This window comes from Amblyraja radiata, chromosome 28, assembly GCF_010909765.2.
Source record: "Amblyraja radiata isolate CabotCenter1 chromosome 28, sAmbRad1.1.pri, whole genome shotgun sequence".
Classification (NCBI taxonomy): domain Eukaryota; kingdom Metazoa; phylum Chordata; class Chondrichthyes; order Rajiformes; family Rajidae; genus Amblyraja; species Amblyraja radiata.
In genome coordinates this window covers 2,611,052-2,628,576 of record NC_045983.1, presented here as the reverse complement: position 1 = coordinate 2,628,576, position 17,525 = coordinate 2,611,052, and the positions used below count along the sequence as shown (strand labels likewise).

The 17,525-nt window shown below is 51.1% G+C and overlaps 1 protein-coding gene across 1 annotated transcript; it reads right to left on the bottom strand.

The window, feature by feature from the left end:
- Positions 1-142: 142 nt before the first annotated feature.
- On the bottom strand, positions 143-7,290 carry adora2b (adenosine A2b receptor). Its single transcript, XM_033045580.1, has 2 exons — positions 6,931-7,290; positions 143-1,018 (listed from the first exon to the last, which is right to left on the bottom strand). The coding sequence occupies exons 1-2, from the start codon at positions 7,269-7,271 to the stop codon at positions 289-291; spliced, it is 1,071 nt and encodes a 356-aa protein (XP_032901471.1). The 5' UTR covers positions 7,272-7,290; the 3' UTR covers positions 143-288.
- Positions 7,291-17,525: the final 10,235 nt, after the last annotated feature.

Here is a 17,525-nt window from a genome sequence, read left to right as displayed (position 1 = left end):
GTGGGAGACTGCTCACTCACTCCTCCACAGTGTTCCCGGGCAGCCTGGCTCGGGGCTGGAGCGGGGAACCGAAATGAACCCTCCCCCTTTCAATCGGGAGTCCCCGGGACGTTAAACAGACTCGCCCATTAGCGTTGTTTGTTAGCGTTGGGTCGGAGCTGGTGCTAAGTTTCTCTGATGTGCTGCATTGCTCTGTCTGCAGTTTCCTCCCTCTCCCCGTGATGATGCACAGGGAGGGAGCTCCTGTGAACGGCCCGTATAAATAGTGCTGGTCTCCACATGGTCCATTCAACAGCTCTGTGCCTTCAGTGTCTGTGGTGAGCTGGAATAGAATGTGTCGTTCTCGTAACTGCTGCCCTCCCGCCGTAGAATCTGCTGGGAAATAATCTTGCGGAAGGTGTTGCGGAACTCCCGAATCTTGTAGGCGTAGATGATGGGGTTACCCACTGAGTTGGCGTGGGACAGGATAATGGCCGCGTCTATCATCTCCGAGCCCATGTCGTGGAAGAGGCGTGGGTGGAAATAATAAACACAGTTGATGGTGTGGAGTGGGAGCCAGCAGAAAGCAAAGAAGCCCACGATGACGGAGAGGGACTTGGCAACCCGCACCTGGTTCTGCAGCAATGTCCTGGACGAGTCTGACCCCACAGAGCTCAGCTCGATCTTCTGCAGCTGCCTCCTGGCCACGGTGAAGATCTTCACGTAGATCACCAGCATGAGGAGCAGCGGGGTGAGGACACATCCCAGGAAGTTGAAGTAAATCATGTATTGCATGTCCACCACGTTCAAGAAGTGGCATTCATGCGTGGTGTTGCGGGGGCAAGAGTCGCTGCCCGCCGGGTGCAGGTGGGACCCCCGGGCTGCGCTGGCGTTCCCGCACCCCACCACATCCGCCTTCTTGCTCGGGCTCTGGCTCTGGCTCCAGCCCAGGAACGGAGTCAGCCCGATAAAGAAGGACAGGATCCAGAAGATTGCTATAATCAGCCTGGCTCGCCTCCCGGTTATCAGGCCGCTGTATCTGCATGAGAGAGGGAGAGAGAGAGGAAGCGGTGCAAAGGGTCAGGAAAGGAGCTGGAATGTCCATTGTCTCACGGCAGTTCCTGTTGTTTATCACTGGGAATTGCAACATGTTGGCCCCAGACTGTTCTCCCCCATGGCTGGGCCCAGACCAGTGAAGTGGACATGTCCCCTAATCTCCACCAGAAATCAATTCCATTCTCTTGAAATCTCAGATCCCTTCAAATTCTGCACGACCAGAACTGACACACGGACAGACACAAAAAGCTGGAGTAACTCATCGGGACTGGCAGCATCTCTGGAGAGAAGGAATGAATGGGTGATGTTTCGGGTCGAGACCCTTCTTCAGAAGGACGAGTATGGAGGGATACGGACCAAGCGCGGGCGGGTGGGACTAGTGTAGCTGGGACATGTTGGCCGGTGTGGGCAAGTTGGGTCGAAGGGCCTGTTTCTACACTGTATCACTCTCTGACTGAAGACTGTTCATATCGGCTTTCCAATGGGTTTGAAACAACGCCATCAGGCAAGAGGTACAGAAGTTTGAACCCCCCACCCCCACCACCCCAGATTTGGAACAGTTTCTTCCCGGCTGTTATCAGGCAACTGAATTATCCTAACATCACCTCGAGAGCGGCCCTGACCTCCCACCTACATCATTGGAGACCCTCCGACTATCTTTAATAGGACTTTACTGGACTTTATTTTGCACTAAACACTATTCCCTTCGTCCTGTGTCTGTACATTGTGGATGACTCGACTGTACAGTCTTTCCGCTGGCTGGCAAACACGCAACAAAAGGCGTTTCACTGTACCTCGGTACACGGGCCAATAAACTAAACTAAACGGTCGTTTACCAAGTCATTGTGGTCTTCTTGGGCATCGGTACGATAGATGCCCTTTTGAAGCAGGTGGGAACCAACCTCAGACTGTGGCTAAATCCCGTGGGCTTGCAATTCCCCAAGTCATCCAGGTCACCTGCTGTCACGCGTGTGTTCGCTGCACACACATGTCCCACTCGTGAACAATGGAGCCGCACTGCTGCCAATAGACAATAGACAATAGGTGCAGGAGTAGGCCATTCGGCCCTTCGAGCCAGCACCGCCATTCAGTGTGATCATGGCTGATCATCCCCAGTCAGTTCCTGCCTTCTCCCCATATCCCCTGACTCCGCTATTTTTTAAGAGCCCTATCTAGCTCTCTCTTGAAAGCATCCAGAGAACCAGCCTCTACCCCCCTCTGAGGCAGAGAATTCCACAGACCCACCACTCTCTGTGAGAAAAAGTGTTTCCTCATCTCCGTTCTAAATGGCTTACTCCTTATTCTTAAACTGTGGCCCCTGGTTCTGGACTCCCCCAACATCGGGAACATGTTTCCTGCCTCTAGCGTGTCCAAGCCCGTAACAATCTTATATATTTCAATGAGATACCCTCTCATCCTTCTAAACTCCAGCATGTACAAGCCCAGCCGCTCCATTCTCTCAGCATATGCCGGGGCAGTTCCACTCACTGATGCCCTCATCTTGTGTCCATTGCCGCTCACTCAGCTACTTCTCACCGGTCTGCCACCGATCCTTCCTTCCACCCGTTTCAGTGGAGTGGCGCCGCGGTAGAGTTGCTGCCTCACACAGCGCCAGTGACCCGAGTTCGATCCCGCCTACGGGTGCTGTCTGTACCGAGTTTGCATGTTCTCCCCGTGACCTACGTGGGTTTTCTCCGAGATCTTCGGTTTCCTCCCCCAAAGGTCTGTAGGCAAAGTGTTTAAGAAGGAACTGCAGATGCTGGAAAATCGAAGGTAGACAAAAATGCTGGAGAAACTCAGCGGGTGCAGCAGCATCTATGGAGCGAAGGAGATAGGCAACGTTTCGGGACGATAAGTTACCCATCTCCTTCGTTCCATAGATGCTGCTGCACCCGCTGAGTTTCTCCAGCATTTTTGTCTACCTCAGGTTTGTAGGTAAATTGGTCTAAGTGTAAATTATCCCAAGTGTGTTTAGGATTGTGTTAATGTGCGGGGATCGCTGGTCGGAGCGGACTCGGTGGGCCGTACTGTACAAAGACGTACTGTATCTCTAAAAATAAAACTAAACTAAATGCTAATGAAGGTACACAAAATTGCTGGAGGAACTCAGCGGGTGCAGCAGCATCTATGGAGCGAAGGAAATAGGCGACGTTTCGGGCCGAAACCCTTCTTCAGACTGGGTGATGCTAATGCTAATGAAAGTAAGTGTAGATATGGCCCGGTCTATCAATAGGTATTGGCCATCCTACCATCAAAGGGATCTACAGGAGGCGCTGCCTCAAGGCAGCAGGTAATGTCACCAAAGACCCCCACCTTGCTCTTTCATGCTCTTTCAACTCACTATCGGAAAGAAGGAGCAGGACCTTCGGGTTCAATTACAGCTTCTTCCAGCAACACTGCACAACACCCGAGGGTGGCACGGTGGTGCAGCGGTAGAGTTACTGCCTAATTACAGCGCCAGAGCTGTGGATTCCATCCTGACCACGGGTGCTGTCTGTACGGAGTCTGTGAACTGCGTGGGTTTTCTCCGGGACCTCCGGTTTCCTCCCATACTCTAAAGACGTACTTGGCTTTGGTAAATTTGTAAATTGTCCCCAGTGTGTGCAGGATTGTGTTAGTGTGCGGGGATTTCGCTCTGTCTCTGTATAAGCTAAACTAACCACAACCATACCTCAACAACTACCATCTATAATGGACTTTGTTTGATTGCGCTATTATGGTCCGGTATTATGAATTTATTATGTTATTGATCCGTGCAGTTAGTAAGATTGTCATTGTTCCATTGCCAATACATGTGACAATTAAACACCACGAAACACAAAGTGCTGGAGTGACTCAGCGGGTCAAGCAGGCACTCGTCTCTGGAGAACATGGACAGGCGACTTTTCGGTTCGGGGCCCTTCTTTAGACTGACTGTAGTAGAGGGGAGAAAGCTGGAAGAGAGGTGGGTGCGGGACAAAGCCTGGCATGTGAGTAGGTGGGTACAGGCTAGGGGGAACAGGTGAGTTCCTCCCAGTTTGTGTGGGGGCTTGTACACCAGCATGTCCACAATGAAACACAATTGCCTCTGACCTCCTTCACCTCTTCCCTCATGGTTCACCTTCCTGGCAGCCTTGGTGTTCCTGCTTATCCCTCTCCTAGCTGTCTCCACGTCTCCATCTTGTCTCCCTACCTGCCTATAGTCCCTCACCCCTCACCCCTCCTCCATCACCCCCCGCCCCTCACCCCTCCTCCATCACCTACCGATCCCTGTCCCATCCCGCCCCTTCTCCACTTTATACCGGCTGAGTTTCTCCAGCAGTTTGTGCACATATCTGCACACTCTTAGTTTAGTTTAGAGATACAGCACGGAAACAGGCCCTTCGGCCCACCGAGTCCGCACCGACCAACGATCCCCGCACACTAACACTATCCTACACACACTAGGGACAATTTACATTTATACCAAGCCAATTAACCTGCAAGTCTTTGGAGTGTGGGATGAAACCAGAGATCTTGGAGAAAACCCACGCGGTTATGGGGAGAACGTACAAACTCCGTACAGACAGCGCCCAGAGACAGGGTCGAACCCAGGTCTCAGGCAGTAACTCTACCGCTGCACCACTGTGCCGCTCCTAAACTCTCTTGGCTATCACAAGTACAACAAAATAAAAATAAAAATCATTAAACAATTCTTACATTTGTTACTGGACTAAACAGGCCTGCGTGTCAAGCGTGGACAATACTGAGTAGGATGTAGGTGAAACATGCGGCACAATAGACTTTATCCCAGGGAACACATTCCGATCGCACGTTAAAAACTTCAACGACAAAACATTATTTGCATTTCTATTTTGTTCTAAGAATAACGCTTCCTTTGATGAATCACTCAAGGCCAGTGGGACTGGTGTGAAAGCAGGAAGTAAAGTCGCTGCGGGAATGTTGGCGGGGCGGGTACGCGTTTACTGTGGAATTAATATTGAACAGATGAACCTGTTCGATGTTGAGAAACAAAAACCTCATCCAGACATCATCCTCAAATATCAATCCTTTCTGCAGAAACCGCTTTATTGCTAATATTCCCCTGCCAATGGTGTAACGAAGCTCAGCGAACTTCTTGTGTACATCCCCGCCCACTGCATCAGCCCCCCCCCCCCCCCCCCCCCCCCGTCCATCAAACTGCCCTCCACAGTGTACAGATACACGATAAAGGGAATAATGTGAATACTGTTTCGTGCAGGATAAAGTCCATTAAAGTCCGATCAAAGTTAGTCCGAGGGTCTCCAATGAGGTAGATAGTAGTTCGGCACCGCTCTCTAGTTGGTGAGAGGATGGTTCAGTTGCCTGATAACAGATGGGAATAAACTGTCCCTGAATCTGGAGGTGTGCGTTTTCACACTTCTGTACCTCTTGCCTGATGGGGGAGGGGAGAAGAGGAAGTGGCGGTACCATTGTACCACATACAGCGGTACCAAGATGCAGTGAAAAGTTATCCATGCTAACCAGTACGTCGGGTGATACAATCAAGACAAGTACCACAGGTAGAGCAAACGGGAAGATACAGAGTGTGCAGGAAGGAACTGCAGATGCTGGTTTATACCGAAGATAGACAACATGCTGTTTTGTTCTGGCCTTCTCTATCTTTCAGACTGAAGAAGGGTTCTGACCAGAAACGTCACCTGTTCCTTTTCTCCAGAGATGCTGCCCGACCCAAGAGTTACTCCAGCATTTTGTTTCTATCTTAGAGTCGTAGAGTCTTACAGTGTAGAACCCGGCCCTTCGGCCCAACTTGCCTACGCCAGCCAACGAGCCCCATCCACACTAGTCCCACCTGCCTGCATTTAGCCCATATTCCTCGAAACCTGTCCTATCCATGTACCTATTTCTTAAACGTTGGGATAGTCCCTGCTTCAACTACTTCCTCTGGCAGCTTGTTCCATACACCCAATGTGAAAATGTTACGCTCGGATTCCAATGAAATATTTTCCTCTTCACCTTCACCCTATGTCCTCGAGTCCTCGATTCCCCTACTCTGGGCAAGAGTCTGTGTGCATCTACCCGATCTATTCTTCTCATGATTTTATACCCCTCTATAAGACCCCCCCTCAACCTCCTGCGCTCCAAGGAATAGAGTCCCAGCCAAGATTGTATCAACCTCTCCCTGTAGCTCAGGCCCTCTAGTCCTGGCAACATCTTTGTAATAGTTGGTGATACAGGAAGCCGGGCACCGGCTGGGGACAGGGATGAAGCAGTACGGCCTCATGCAAAGGGTGTATCAGGACTTACCTCTGCCCCCCCCCCCCCCCCCCTGCCCCCAATCCTCTCCCCTCCACCTTCTCCGCCGCCCCTCTTTGCCGACCCAGGTCTATGCGCTGCCAGTCCAGCGTGGATATAAACAGTTTTACACATCACACAGTTTGTAGCTGCCCCGGGGGTCCAACACAAGCACCCAGACGCCGCCAGCACCGCGGCCCCCTCAGCGAAAGCCCCCCCCCCCCCAGCGCTGTAACCCCCCTCCCCACCCCCACCCCCACCCCCCCCCACCCCACCTGTGGGGAGTTGAGGGGGAGGGGGAGGGGGAGGAGGAGGGGGTTGTGTGCCCGGGGCAGGAGGCGTTTGACAAGACATAGTGAGATGTCGGAGAAGTGACAAAGTCCAACCGGAGAACCCGGAGAAAACCCATGCGGTCACGGGGAGAACGTGCAAACTCCGCACAGACAGCACCCATGGTCAGGATTGAACCCGGGCCCCTGGCGCTGTGAGGCAGCAACTCTACACATTGTAAATGATGAAATCTGCGGTCAAATGTTCGTCTCAGTAACAGTGACCAGGGTCACAACCCTCCTCCAGACACTGCCCCTCGCTGTGCAGTCCGGCGCCGGCCGCTCGGCCCGTCTTGTCCCGTCCTATCCCTACCTGAGGTGGATGCTGACGGCCAGGTAGCGGTCGATGGCGACGCCCAGGAGGCTGAAGATGGAGCTCTGTGTGAGGACGAGCACGAAGCAGGCGAGGAAGCGGCAGGGGTGGGACGGGATGGGCAGCGCCAGGCTGATGGTGATGGCGAACGGGATGGCGAACGCGCCCACGGCCACGTCGGCCACGGCCAGCGATACCAGGAAGTAGTTGGTGCCGGTGCGGAGGCTGCTGTTGGTGGCCACAGCCCAGCAAACCAGCACGTTCCCCAACACAGCCAGCACCGCCATCGCCAGCTCCAACCCCACATACAGCCAGTCGGCCGGGCTCAGCAACACTCCCATCCGCCCCAGCCGTCCCTCACCCTGGCTCCTCACCCCCTGCCCCCCTCACCCTGCACCTCTCACCCTGCACCTCTCACCCCCTGCTCCCCTCACCCCCTGCACCCCACACCCTGCCCCCCACACCCTGCCCCCCTGATCACCTGCCTGCACCCCTACTCCACACACCCCACTCCCCTCACCCCCTAATCCCTGCACCACCTCTTCACCCAAACCCCCCCCCCTCTCTCTCCGTCCCTCTCTCCCTCTCCCCCTCCTACTCTCCCTGCCTGCCTCCCCTCCTAATGCCCACCCTATCAACTCCCCCTTCCTAATCCCCCCCGCTTTCTCACACCTTCCCTCCCTCCCTAATCTCCCCTCCCCCCTACCTACCCATCTCCCTCCTCCTCCCTCTCATTCCCCGCCGTCTCCCTCTCCCTGTTCCCGCTCCTCTTTCTCCCCGCGCAGCGTTAACCTGTGGTCTCTGGATCTGCAGCTCTCTGTATATCTCCAGCCCTGGTGCCTCTCTCTCTCTCTCTCTCTCTCTCTCTCTCTCTGTCTCTCCCAGCTCCCAGTCCTCCCTCTCTCCCTTCCTCCTCTCTCTCTCTCTCTCTCTCTCTCTCTCTCTCTCTCTCCCTCAGCCGCCCCCTGACTTTATCTTCTCCAGATGTGTCCAGTTACATTTACTGCCCCAACGCGCCCAACTCTGGCGGTGTGAGTCCAAACTACTCAAGGGACCGTCTCCAAATCACCAACAGTCCCTGTCTGTCGGGGAGTGTGGCTAAATGGCAGGATCTGCGTGGCGGCCACTGGGTGGGGGGGGGGGGGGTTAGTGCGGGCGGCCGCTCCGGCTCCGTCCACCCGGCTACATCCTCGCCCCCTGCCCCCTCTCTCAGAGACGGCCGGACTCCGGGCAACAAGGCGGAGAGGGTGCGGCCTGGGGTGGGAGTAACAGCCGCCCGGGGCATCCCACCGCCCAGACCCAGAGCGGCCTTTACACAGACGGTGGTGGGGGTCTGGAACACGCTGTCGGTCGGCGGGTGGGGGGTGGAGGCGGATACTATAGTGGCGTTGAAGAGGCTTTTGAGTAGGAACATGGATATACAGGGAATGGAGCGATATGGATCATGTACAGGCTGATAAGTTTAAATTGGCATCATGTTCGGCACAGATATTGTGGGCCGAATGGCCTGATCCTGTGCACAAACGGACAATGTCACATTTCGCTCCATGTGCCAGACCTTTGGCCACCTAACCAATCTTTATCGAGTAGGAAGGAACTGCAGATGCTGGTTTACACCGAATATGGACACAAAATGCTGGAGTAACTCAGCGGGATAGGCAGCGGCTCTGGAGAGAAGGAATGGGTGACGTTTCAGGTCGAGACCCTTCTTCATTCACAGTTTAAGGATAAGGGGGAAATATTTTAGGACCGAAACGAGAAAAACATTTTTCACACAGAGAGTGGTGAATCTGTGGAACTCTCTGCCACAGAAGGTAGTTGAGACCAGTTCATTGGCTATATTTAAGAGGGAGTTAGATGTGGCCCTCAGGGGGTATGGAGAGAAGGCAGGTACAGGATACTGAGTTGGATGATCAGCCATGATCATATTGAATGGCGGTGCTGACTCGAAGGTCCGAATGGCCTACTCCTGCACCTATGTTCCACGTTTCTATGTTTCTATGTTTCATTCTGCGAGTCTGGGGAGTGGGAGACACAGAGACATGGAAGGGTAAGGAGACAATCTTAATTCCCCTCTACCCTCTCTCTGTCCCTGCCTGTCACCATCAGCTTAGGGGAGGGGGTATTAGAGGCAGCAAGATGTCACACTCCACCTGAAATGGTGCCTCTGGTGAAAGGGGGGAGACCTGAAGTAGAGAGCCGGCAGCTATTTCCCCAGGATGGAGGAACCAATCACTAGAGGGCACAGTTTTAAGGTAAGAGGGGCAAATATTAATGACGAAAGTTTTTTAAAACCTTTCAAAGAGGGTCAAGTTTTTTTTTACACAGAGGGTGGTGGCCTGGCCTGGAACACACTCCCGGGGGTGGTGGTGGAGCCAGATACGATAGTGGTGTTTCAAAGAGGTTTGGATAGGTGTTAAAGAAGGAACTGCAGATGCTGGAAAATGGAAGGTAGACAAAAGTGCTGGAAAAACTCAGCGGGTGCAGCAGCATCTATGGAGCGAAGGAAATAGTCAACGTTTCGGGCCGATTCGGACCGAAACGTTGCCTATTTCCTTCGCTCCATAGATGCTGCTGCACCCGCTGAGTTTCTCCAACACTTTTGTCTACATTTGGACAGATGCATGGATATGCAGGGAATGGAGGGATGTGGATCTTGGCATCATGTTCGGCACAGCCATTGTGGGCCGAATGGCCTGTTGCTGTGCTGTTCTATGTTCTAACTTATTGGAGTTCTTTGAACTAACGCGTGTTGTTGAACCAGCGGGCGTTGTAGGAAGATTTCAAGAAGTTATGCGTCCGTTAAGATGCGGTAATTGCAGAGAAAGTCTGGTGAGGTCGCAGGTAAACAATGGCATTGATCAGCTGCTAAAGGAACAAAGAGGGTCAGCGATGGTGAATAATGAAAGACCAGCCAGTGCCAGCCATCGACCTGTTACAATTCGGGGTGGTAAAGGTGGCGTAGTGGTAGAGTTGCCGCCTTACAGCGCCAGACACCCGGGTTCGTTCCTGACTACGGGTGCTGGCCTCTGTAAAGATTGTAAATTGTGTAGGATAGTGCTAGTGTGCGGGGATCGCTGGTCGGTGCGGACTCGATGGGCCGAAGGGCCTGTTTCCGCGCTGTATCTCGAAACTAAACGAAACCACACAAAAATCGATAAAACCACGAAAAGCTTGTTTGGCAGAGTTGCTAATGGTGATAGGAAGCAAGTTGTGGCCAGACCCTTGTGGCCAAACGTCCGGTAAATGGAGCGAAATGTGACATTATTAATTTAAGCAGTCACCCATGACGTGTTTCCCAGCAGTGGGAATGTGTAGGAAGGATACACTGAAGTTCACCGATCTGGTTACATTTAAGACTGCGCAAATCAAGAAATCTTGAAAGCAAGAAATAATTGACTTCCAGGAAATTTATAAAAACTGTTTCTGGAAAGACAGGGTGGGTATAATTTGAGAGGGGAACTTAATTAAAAAAACTCAATGTCAGAACAACTCTTAAAAGTAGGTGCATAGCAATCTGTGGGGTGAATTAGAGGAATGGTCTGTAACAGGAGATAAAACTTAGCACAAACATAATTCCGTTTAAAAAGATGTACAAAAACACTTTTAAATGGATATTGGGATGAGGATAGGTGATTGTGAGTGGGATATTTGTTATACTGGTTGCATTGGGAAGCAATAGGCTGATGGGTTGTATATATGACTAAGAGATACTGTATAGTACAGAAGGGTTTTTCCTTTTTTCTTTTTTTCTCTCTTTTTTTGTATGGCTTTGTAAATATCTGATTAGTGTATATTAGTGTCTGGTGTACATATGGAAATAGCTGCTAAATTTGTATAAGACAATTACAAGCAATTGAATCTTCTTCTTGCGTATGGCGTGCACAGCCTAAAGTTGTAGGACAACTTGTTCTATTTGATGTTTAAGAAGGAACTGCAGATGCTGGAAAATCGAAGGTAGACAAACGTTGCCTATTTCCTTCGCTCCATAGATGCTGCTGCACCCGCTGAGTTTCTCCAGCATTTTTGTGTACCCTTGTTCTATTTGATCGGGTAAGTTGATTGCATTCGTCGAAACAGGGCGGACCACGTGAAGGTTGCAATCTCCCCACCCCCAGCAGTTGAATAAGGGGTGGAAATTAATAAGCTTTGGCTTCTTCCTGCTCCTTTTCGGACACATACGATTTCATTTATAACCATATAACCATATATAGATATTATTTATGACACTTTATAAATATTCTTGTTTTGGGATTTTTTTTGTTTTTTGTATGCTGTTTCACACTTGCTTTTTATTCTTTTATTCTGTTCGAAATAAAGAATTAAATAAATAGATAAATAAATAAATAACCATGTTGACCAGTGTGGGCAAGTTGGGCACGATGCTGCCTGACCCGCTGAGTTACTCCAGCACTTTGTGTCTATCTTTAGTATAAAGCAGCATCTGCAGTTCTTTGTTTCTACGTATTATCTGATCTATTTGGACAGGACACACAACAAAGCTCTTCACCGTGCCTCGGTACACGTGACACTCATAAACTTAAACCCCACTCTTATATAAGCCGTTGTTGAGACCACGTGTGTAGTTACAACGGAGATAGACACAAAGTGCTGGAGTAACTCTGTGGGACAGACAGCATCGTGCCCAACTTGCCCACACCGGCCAACATGTCCCAACTATACCCTAGTCCCACCTGCCCATATCCCTCTAAACCAGGCCTATCCATGTCCCTGTTTAACCGTTTCTTAACGTTGGGATAGTCCCAGCCTCAACGACCTCCTCTGGCAAGTCGTTCCATACACCCACCACCCTTTGTGTGAAAAAGTCACCCTTCAGATTTACATTGTTTAAGAAAGAACTGCAGGTGCTGGATAAATCGAAGGCAGATTAAAAAAAAGCTGGAGAAACTCAGCGGGTGAGGCAGCATCTATAGGACAAACAAGCTGGAGAAACTTCAGAAGAAGGGTCTCGACCCGAAACGTCACCCATTCCTTCTCTCCAGAGATGCTGCCTGTCCCGCTGGGTTACTCCAGCATGTTGTGTCTATCTTCAGTTTAAACCAGCACCTGCAATTCCTTCAGCCACAACGAGAGGATTGTTCTTTCAGAGGGTGGCGATTCTTTGGAGTTCTTAAAGGGGGAAGGAACCCTAATCTAACGATATTTCAAAGACGCTTCCTTGACTACGGTTTAATAACTGCGAAAAAACTTATACTTAAATTCTGGAAAAAGATAACACTCCCTACAGTGATGATGTGGATTACAGAAATGACCGAGACACTACATCTAGAAAAAATAAGGCTTGCCTTGACTGACAAACCAGATCAATTTTCCAAAATATGGTCTCCTTTTATTGAATTTTTTCAACAACATAATGGTTGAACACAAACTCAAAACCCACGCTAGGGTCGGGTGAGCGGGCGTATGGAAGGGCAGTGGGATATATCTCCGCTTCTTTCACTTCTTCGTTAGTTCGGGGTTTTCCTTTATTCTTTTTCGTGTTTTACTTGAATTTTTATTTATTTTTTATTTTCTTCTTTCTTTCCCTTTTTCTCTTTTTCTTTTTTTCCGATCTAGTTATTAGTTCATAAAACGTTAAAAGTACGAAAATTGTATAATTGTTATGTCGATCATTCTCTTTTTGTACAATTGCTTCTAATACAAATAAATGTTTTTAAAAAAAGGGGGGGGGGGGGGGGGGGACGCAAAGTGTGTGAATGGGTTTGATGCCGGCGAGGGGAATGGGCTCCAGTTCTGTGTGAACCCAGGGGAGAGAGGGGAGGAGGAGGAGGGAGGGGAGAGAGCGATGCCTGGCGCCCAGCCCCACTCACGGAGCCGGGTACCGGGACAGCCCGGACCCGCAGCCGCTCTCTCCGGGCAGAGCGGTGTCCTCGGCGAGTCGGGGCTGGGGGCGGAACGCTGCCCGCCACTGGCCGCTCACTGCCCGGCCTCCTTCACCGTGTGGACATCCCCAGCCCAGCTGCCTAGTCATCCGGGGACGGGACACACACACAGAGTGAGTCTCACACACAGTCACTCTCTCACTCACTCACACACACACACTCACTCTCACACACACAGTCTCACTTAAATACACATACACACTCTCACACTCAGCCCCTCACAGTCTCACACACACAGTCACATATACAAGCACTATCATACACACACACAGGCTCTCACATACACTGTCATACACATACACACACACTGTCATACACACGCAGAGCCACACGCTCACAGTCACACACACACACACACACAGAGTCACACAGTCAAACACACACACACACACACACACAGTCACACAGTCACACAGTCAAACACACACACACACACAGTCACACACACACACACACTCACAGTCACACACACACACACACACACAGTCACACACGCACACACACACACTCACAGTCACACACACACACACTCACAGTCACACACACACACACACACACACACACACACACACACACACACACACACACACACACACACAATTACCATCAGTGTGTACGCACACCGTCACGTACATAGCAGAAACAAGGAACTGCAGATGCTGGTTTACAAAGTGCTGGAGTAACTCAGCGGGTCAGGCAGCATCTCTGGGGAACATGGATAAGTGACGTTTCAGACGGAACTCTGAAGAAGGTTCCCGACCTGAAACGTCACCTATCCATGTTCCCCAGAGAAGCTGCCGGGCCCCCTGGGTTACTCCAGCACATTGACTTCTTATTAGTCACATACACAGTCGCTCACACACACCCTGTCCAGCTAATTCGGTGGCACAGAGTGGACTGAAGGCGGGGACTGGGCAACAAGCGGCTGCGGGGGGGGGGGGGGGGGGGGGGGGGGGGGTATTGTAGTAGTCAGGGTGAACCCAGGTCTCTGGCGCTGCGCCATCGTAATAATATGTTTATTATCACTAAATAAAAAATAGCCATTTTTACAATATTGTCTATTTAATTGTCTGTTAGTTTTATATATATATATACTGAACTTGTTTGTTGTTTATTGTGGTGTTTACAGAGTACTGTGTTTACACATCTGTTGTGCTTCTGCAAGTATCAATGTGTTTAAGAAGGAAATAGGCAACGTTTCTGGACGAAGCCCGGAAGGGTTTCGGCCCGAAACGTTGCCTATTTCCTTCGCTCCATAGATGCTGCTGCACCCGCTGAGTTTCTCCAGCATTTTTGTGCTGCTGCAAGTATAAATGTTATTGTTTAGTTTTGGGACATATGACAATAGACAATAGGTGCAGGAGTAGGCCATTCGGCCCTTCGAGCCAGCACCGCCATTCAATGTGATCATGGCTGATCATCCCCAATCAGTACCCCGTTCCTGCCTTCTCCTCATATCCCCTGACTCCGCTATCTTTAAGAGCCCTATCTAGCTCTCTCTTGAAAGTATCCAGAGAACCTGCCTCCACCGAGGCAGAGAATTCCACAGACTCACCACTCTCTGTGAGAAAAAAATGTTTCCTCGTCTCCGTTCTAAATGGCTTACTCATTATTCTTAAACTGTGGCCCCTGGTTCTGGACTCCCCCAACATCGGGAACATGTTTCCTGCCTCTAGCGTGTCCAAACCCTTAATAATCTTATATGTTTCAATGAGATCCACTCTCATCCTTCGTCACCTGTTCCTTTTCTGCATAGATGCTGCCTGACCCGCTGAGTTACTCCAGCCTTTTGTGTCTATCTTCCATGTTTACCACGTGTATCCACCTATTTTCCAGCATCTGCAGTTCCTTCTTAACCACCTATCACTTGCCAGGTTTTGCCCTGCCTGCCCCTCCTCTTTTGGACAGTAATTGTGCATTGACAATTCAGAGCCCATTTGGAGGTTGTCGTGTTTAATAGCCCAATGGTTGTAGGGAAGAAGCTGTTCCTGAACCGGGACGTTACAGTTTTCAAGCTCCTGTACCTTCTTCCCGATGGCAGGGGTGAAATGAGAGCATGGCCAGGGTGGTGTGGGTCTCTGATGATGCCGGCTGCCTTGTTGAGGCAGCGACTCCTGTAGATCCCTTCGATGGTGGCGAGGTCAGTGCCCGTGATGGACTGGGCAGTGTTCACCACTTTCTCATTCCTGGGCGTTCGAGTTGCTGAACCAGGCTGTGATGCGACCAGTCAACATGCTGTCTACCGAACACCTATAGTGGTTCATGAGAATATTCACCAACATGCCAAACTAGACGACACACACGTTCTTGATGTTGTGGGCAGTGAGGAGATCAGGGGCGGCTTGCAGCAAGATACAACTGTTGGGGTGGGATGAGTTTAGTTTATTGTCACGTGTACCGAGGTACAGTGAAAAGCTTTGTGGTTGCATGCTAAACCGGTCAGCGGAAAAACAATATGTGATTACAATCGAACTGTCAACAGTATACAGATACAGGATAGAGGGAATAACGTTTTGTGCAAGAGAAAGTCCAGTAAAGTCCGATTAAAGACAGTCTGAGGGTCTTCAATGAGGTAGATCATTAGTCAGGGCCGCTCTCCAGTTGGTGATAGGTTGGTTCAGTCGCCTGATAACAGCTGGGAAGAAACCGTCCCTGAATCTGGAGGTGTGCGTTTTCACACTTCTGTACCTCTTGCTTGATGGGAGAGACACCTACCTGGCAGATGGAGTTAATTGTGGAGAAATGTGGGGACAAGGAATAGGAGAGGCGATAGAGAACAAAGGAGAGTGTTGTGAAAAGACTAGGGGAGTGGAGGTGTGGGTGGATATGGGGGAACCGGCAGGGAGACACACACACTCCGCTTGGCGTTATCAGTAGAGGCAGGGGTGTAACGGAACCACACTGGCCCTATACAGTTGTCAGTGGCGCAGCGGTAGAGTAGCTGCCTCACAGCGCCAGAGACCTGGGTTTGATCCTGACTATGGGTGCTGTCTGTACGGGGTTTGTACGTTCTCCCCGTGACACACGTGGGCTTTCCCCGGGTGCTTTGGTTTCCTCCCACACTCCAAAGACCGTACAGGTTTGTAGGTTCATTGGCTTTGGTAAAATTGTCAATTGTCCCTAATGTGTGTAGGATAGTGTTAGCGTACGGGGATCGCTGGTCCGTATGGACTCAGTGGGCCGAAGGGCCTGTGTCTGCGCTGTATCTCCAAACTAAACTAAAAACTCCAAAGGTAGACACAAAATGCTGGAGTAACTCAGTGGGCCAGGCAGCATCTCTGGAGAGAAGGAATGGGTGGCGTTTCGGGTCGAGACCCTTCTTCAGACCCGGAGTCCTTAGTGCATCCAAGACCGTTTTTAGCATGCAACAAAAGCTTCTCTCTCTGCCTTGGTACTAAACTGAAACGGATGAATTGGCTTCTGTAAATTGTCTCTAGAATGTAGGATGTAGTGTATAGGGGTGGTCGCTGGACAGCATGGACTCGGTGGGCAGAAGGGCCTGTTTCCGCACTGTATCTGTAAAGTCTGCGCGCTCGGTGCTGCCTCATCCCCAGCTCAGCCCTGGCCGCCACTGCACACTGGACACTGGCCACTGGACACTGGCCACTGGACACTGGCCACTGGACACTAGCCACTGGACACTGGCCACTGGACACTCGCCAGAGGCCAGCAATGATTCATGACAGTGACCCCGGGAAGCGCAGCTGCGGATGACAGAGGCTGCGACTGTTTTCCTTGGAGGGGAAGGCCGAGGAGATCAGACAGAAATAAATAAATACAGCGTGGAGGGGAGGCTTCTCCCAGCGGGGGAAGGAGCACAGGACACAGGCGTGGAGGGACAGGGGGGGGGGGGGGGGGTGTGCCCGTGTGGGAAGGGGCCACGGGGAGATGGCAGGGGCAGGATCTGATCCTGGGGGGAGGGGGGGGGGGACATTTGTAGAGCTACAGAGCAGGCAGAGGGTGGGGAAGGGGGTAGGGAGAGGGGGGATGATCAGAGCATCAAGGGGCGTAATTTAAGAGGCACAGACAGAGGGCAGGGGTGAGGCAGGGAGGGGTGTAGGAGTTGGAGAGGATTACAGAGACGTGGATTATTGTAGGGGGCAGGGGAGGGGGTTACAGAGACAGGGAGGGTGTGGGGGCCAGGCAGTGGCAGACTGGGTCTAAAAATATTGCCTGCCAAGAGACAAAGGGGGCCCACTTCATCAGGGGCCCACCTGATATAGGGGGCCCACTTCATCAGGGGCCCACTTGCCATCGGGCAAGCTGACACCCTGGCCAGTCCGCCACTGGGGCCAGAGGGTTTTCTGGAGCAAAAAGACAGAATAAGTTATGGGGAGAGGCTGGAGTGTCTGGGATATTCTCCCTGGAGCGGAGGAGGTTAAGGAGGGGACATGACTGAGGGATACAACACTATGAGGGGTTCAGATAGGGCAGACTGCAAGAAATGTTTCCTTATATCGGAGGCAGATTAAACTTGAGGAAACAGATTGAGAGAAGAGAGAAGATATTCAGGGGGATTCTTCAGTCTTTGTTCCCGTTTACTATGTCCCTCAGTCTGTGGAGATGTAGACCTCACTTCATGTTGATGTTCCCAATCTATCTATTCACTGACTTAGTCATATAGACATCCAGCACTGAATCAGGCCCTTTGGCTCAACTTGCCCACACTGATCAAGTGGGCAACTTGACCAC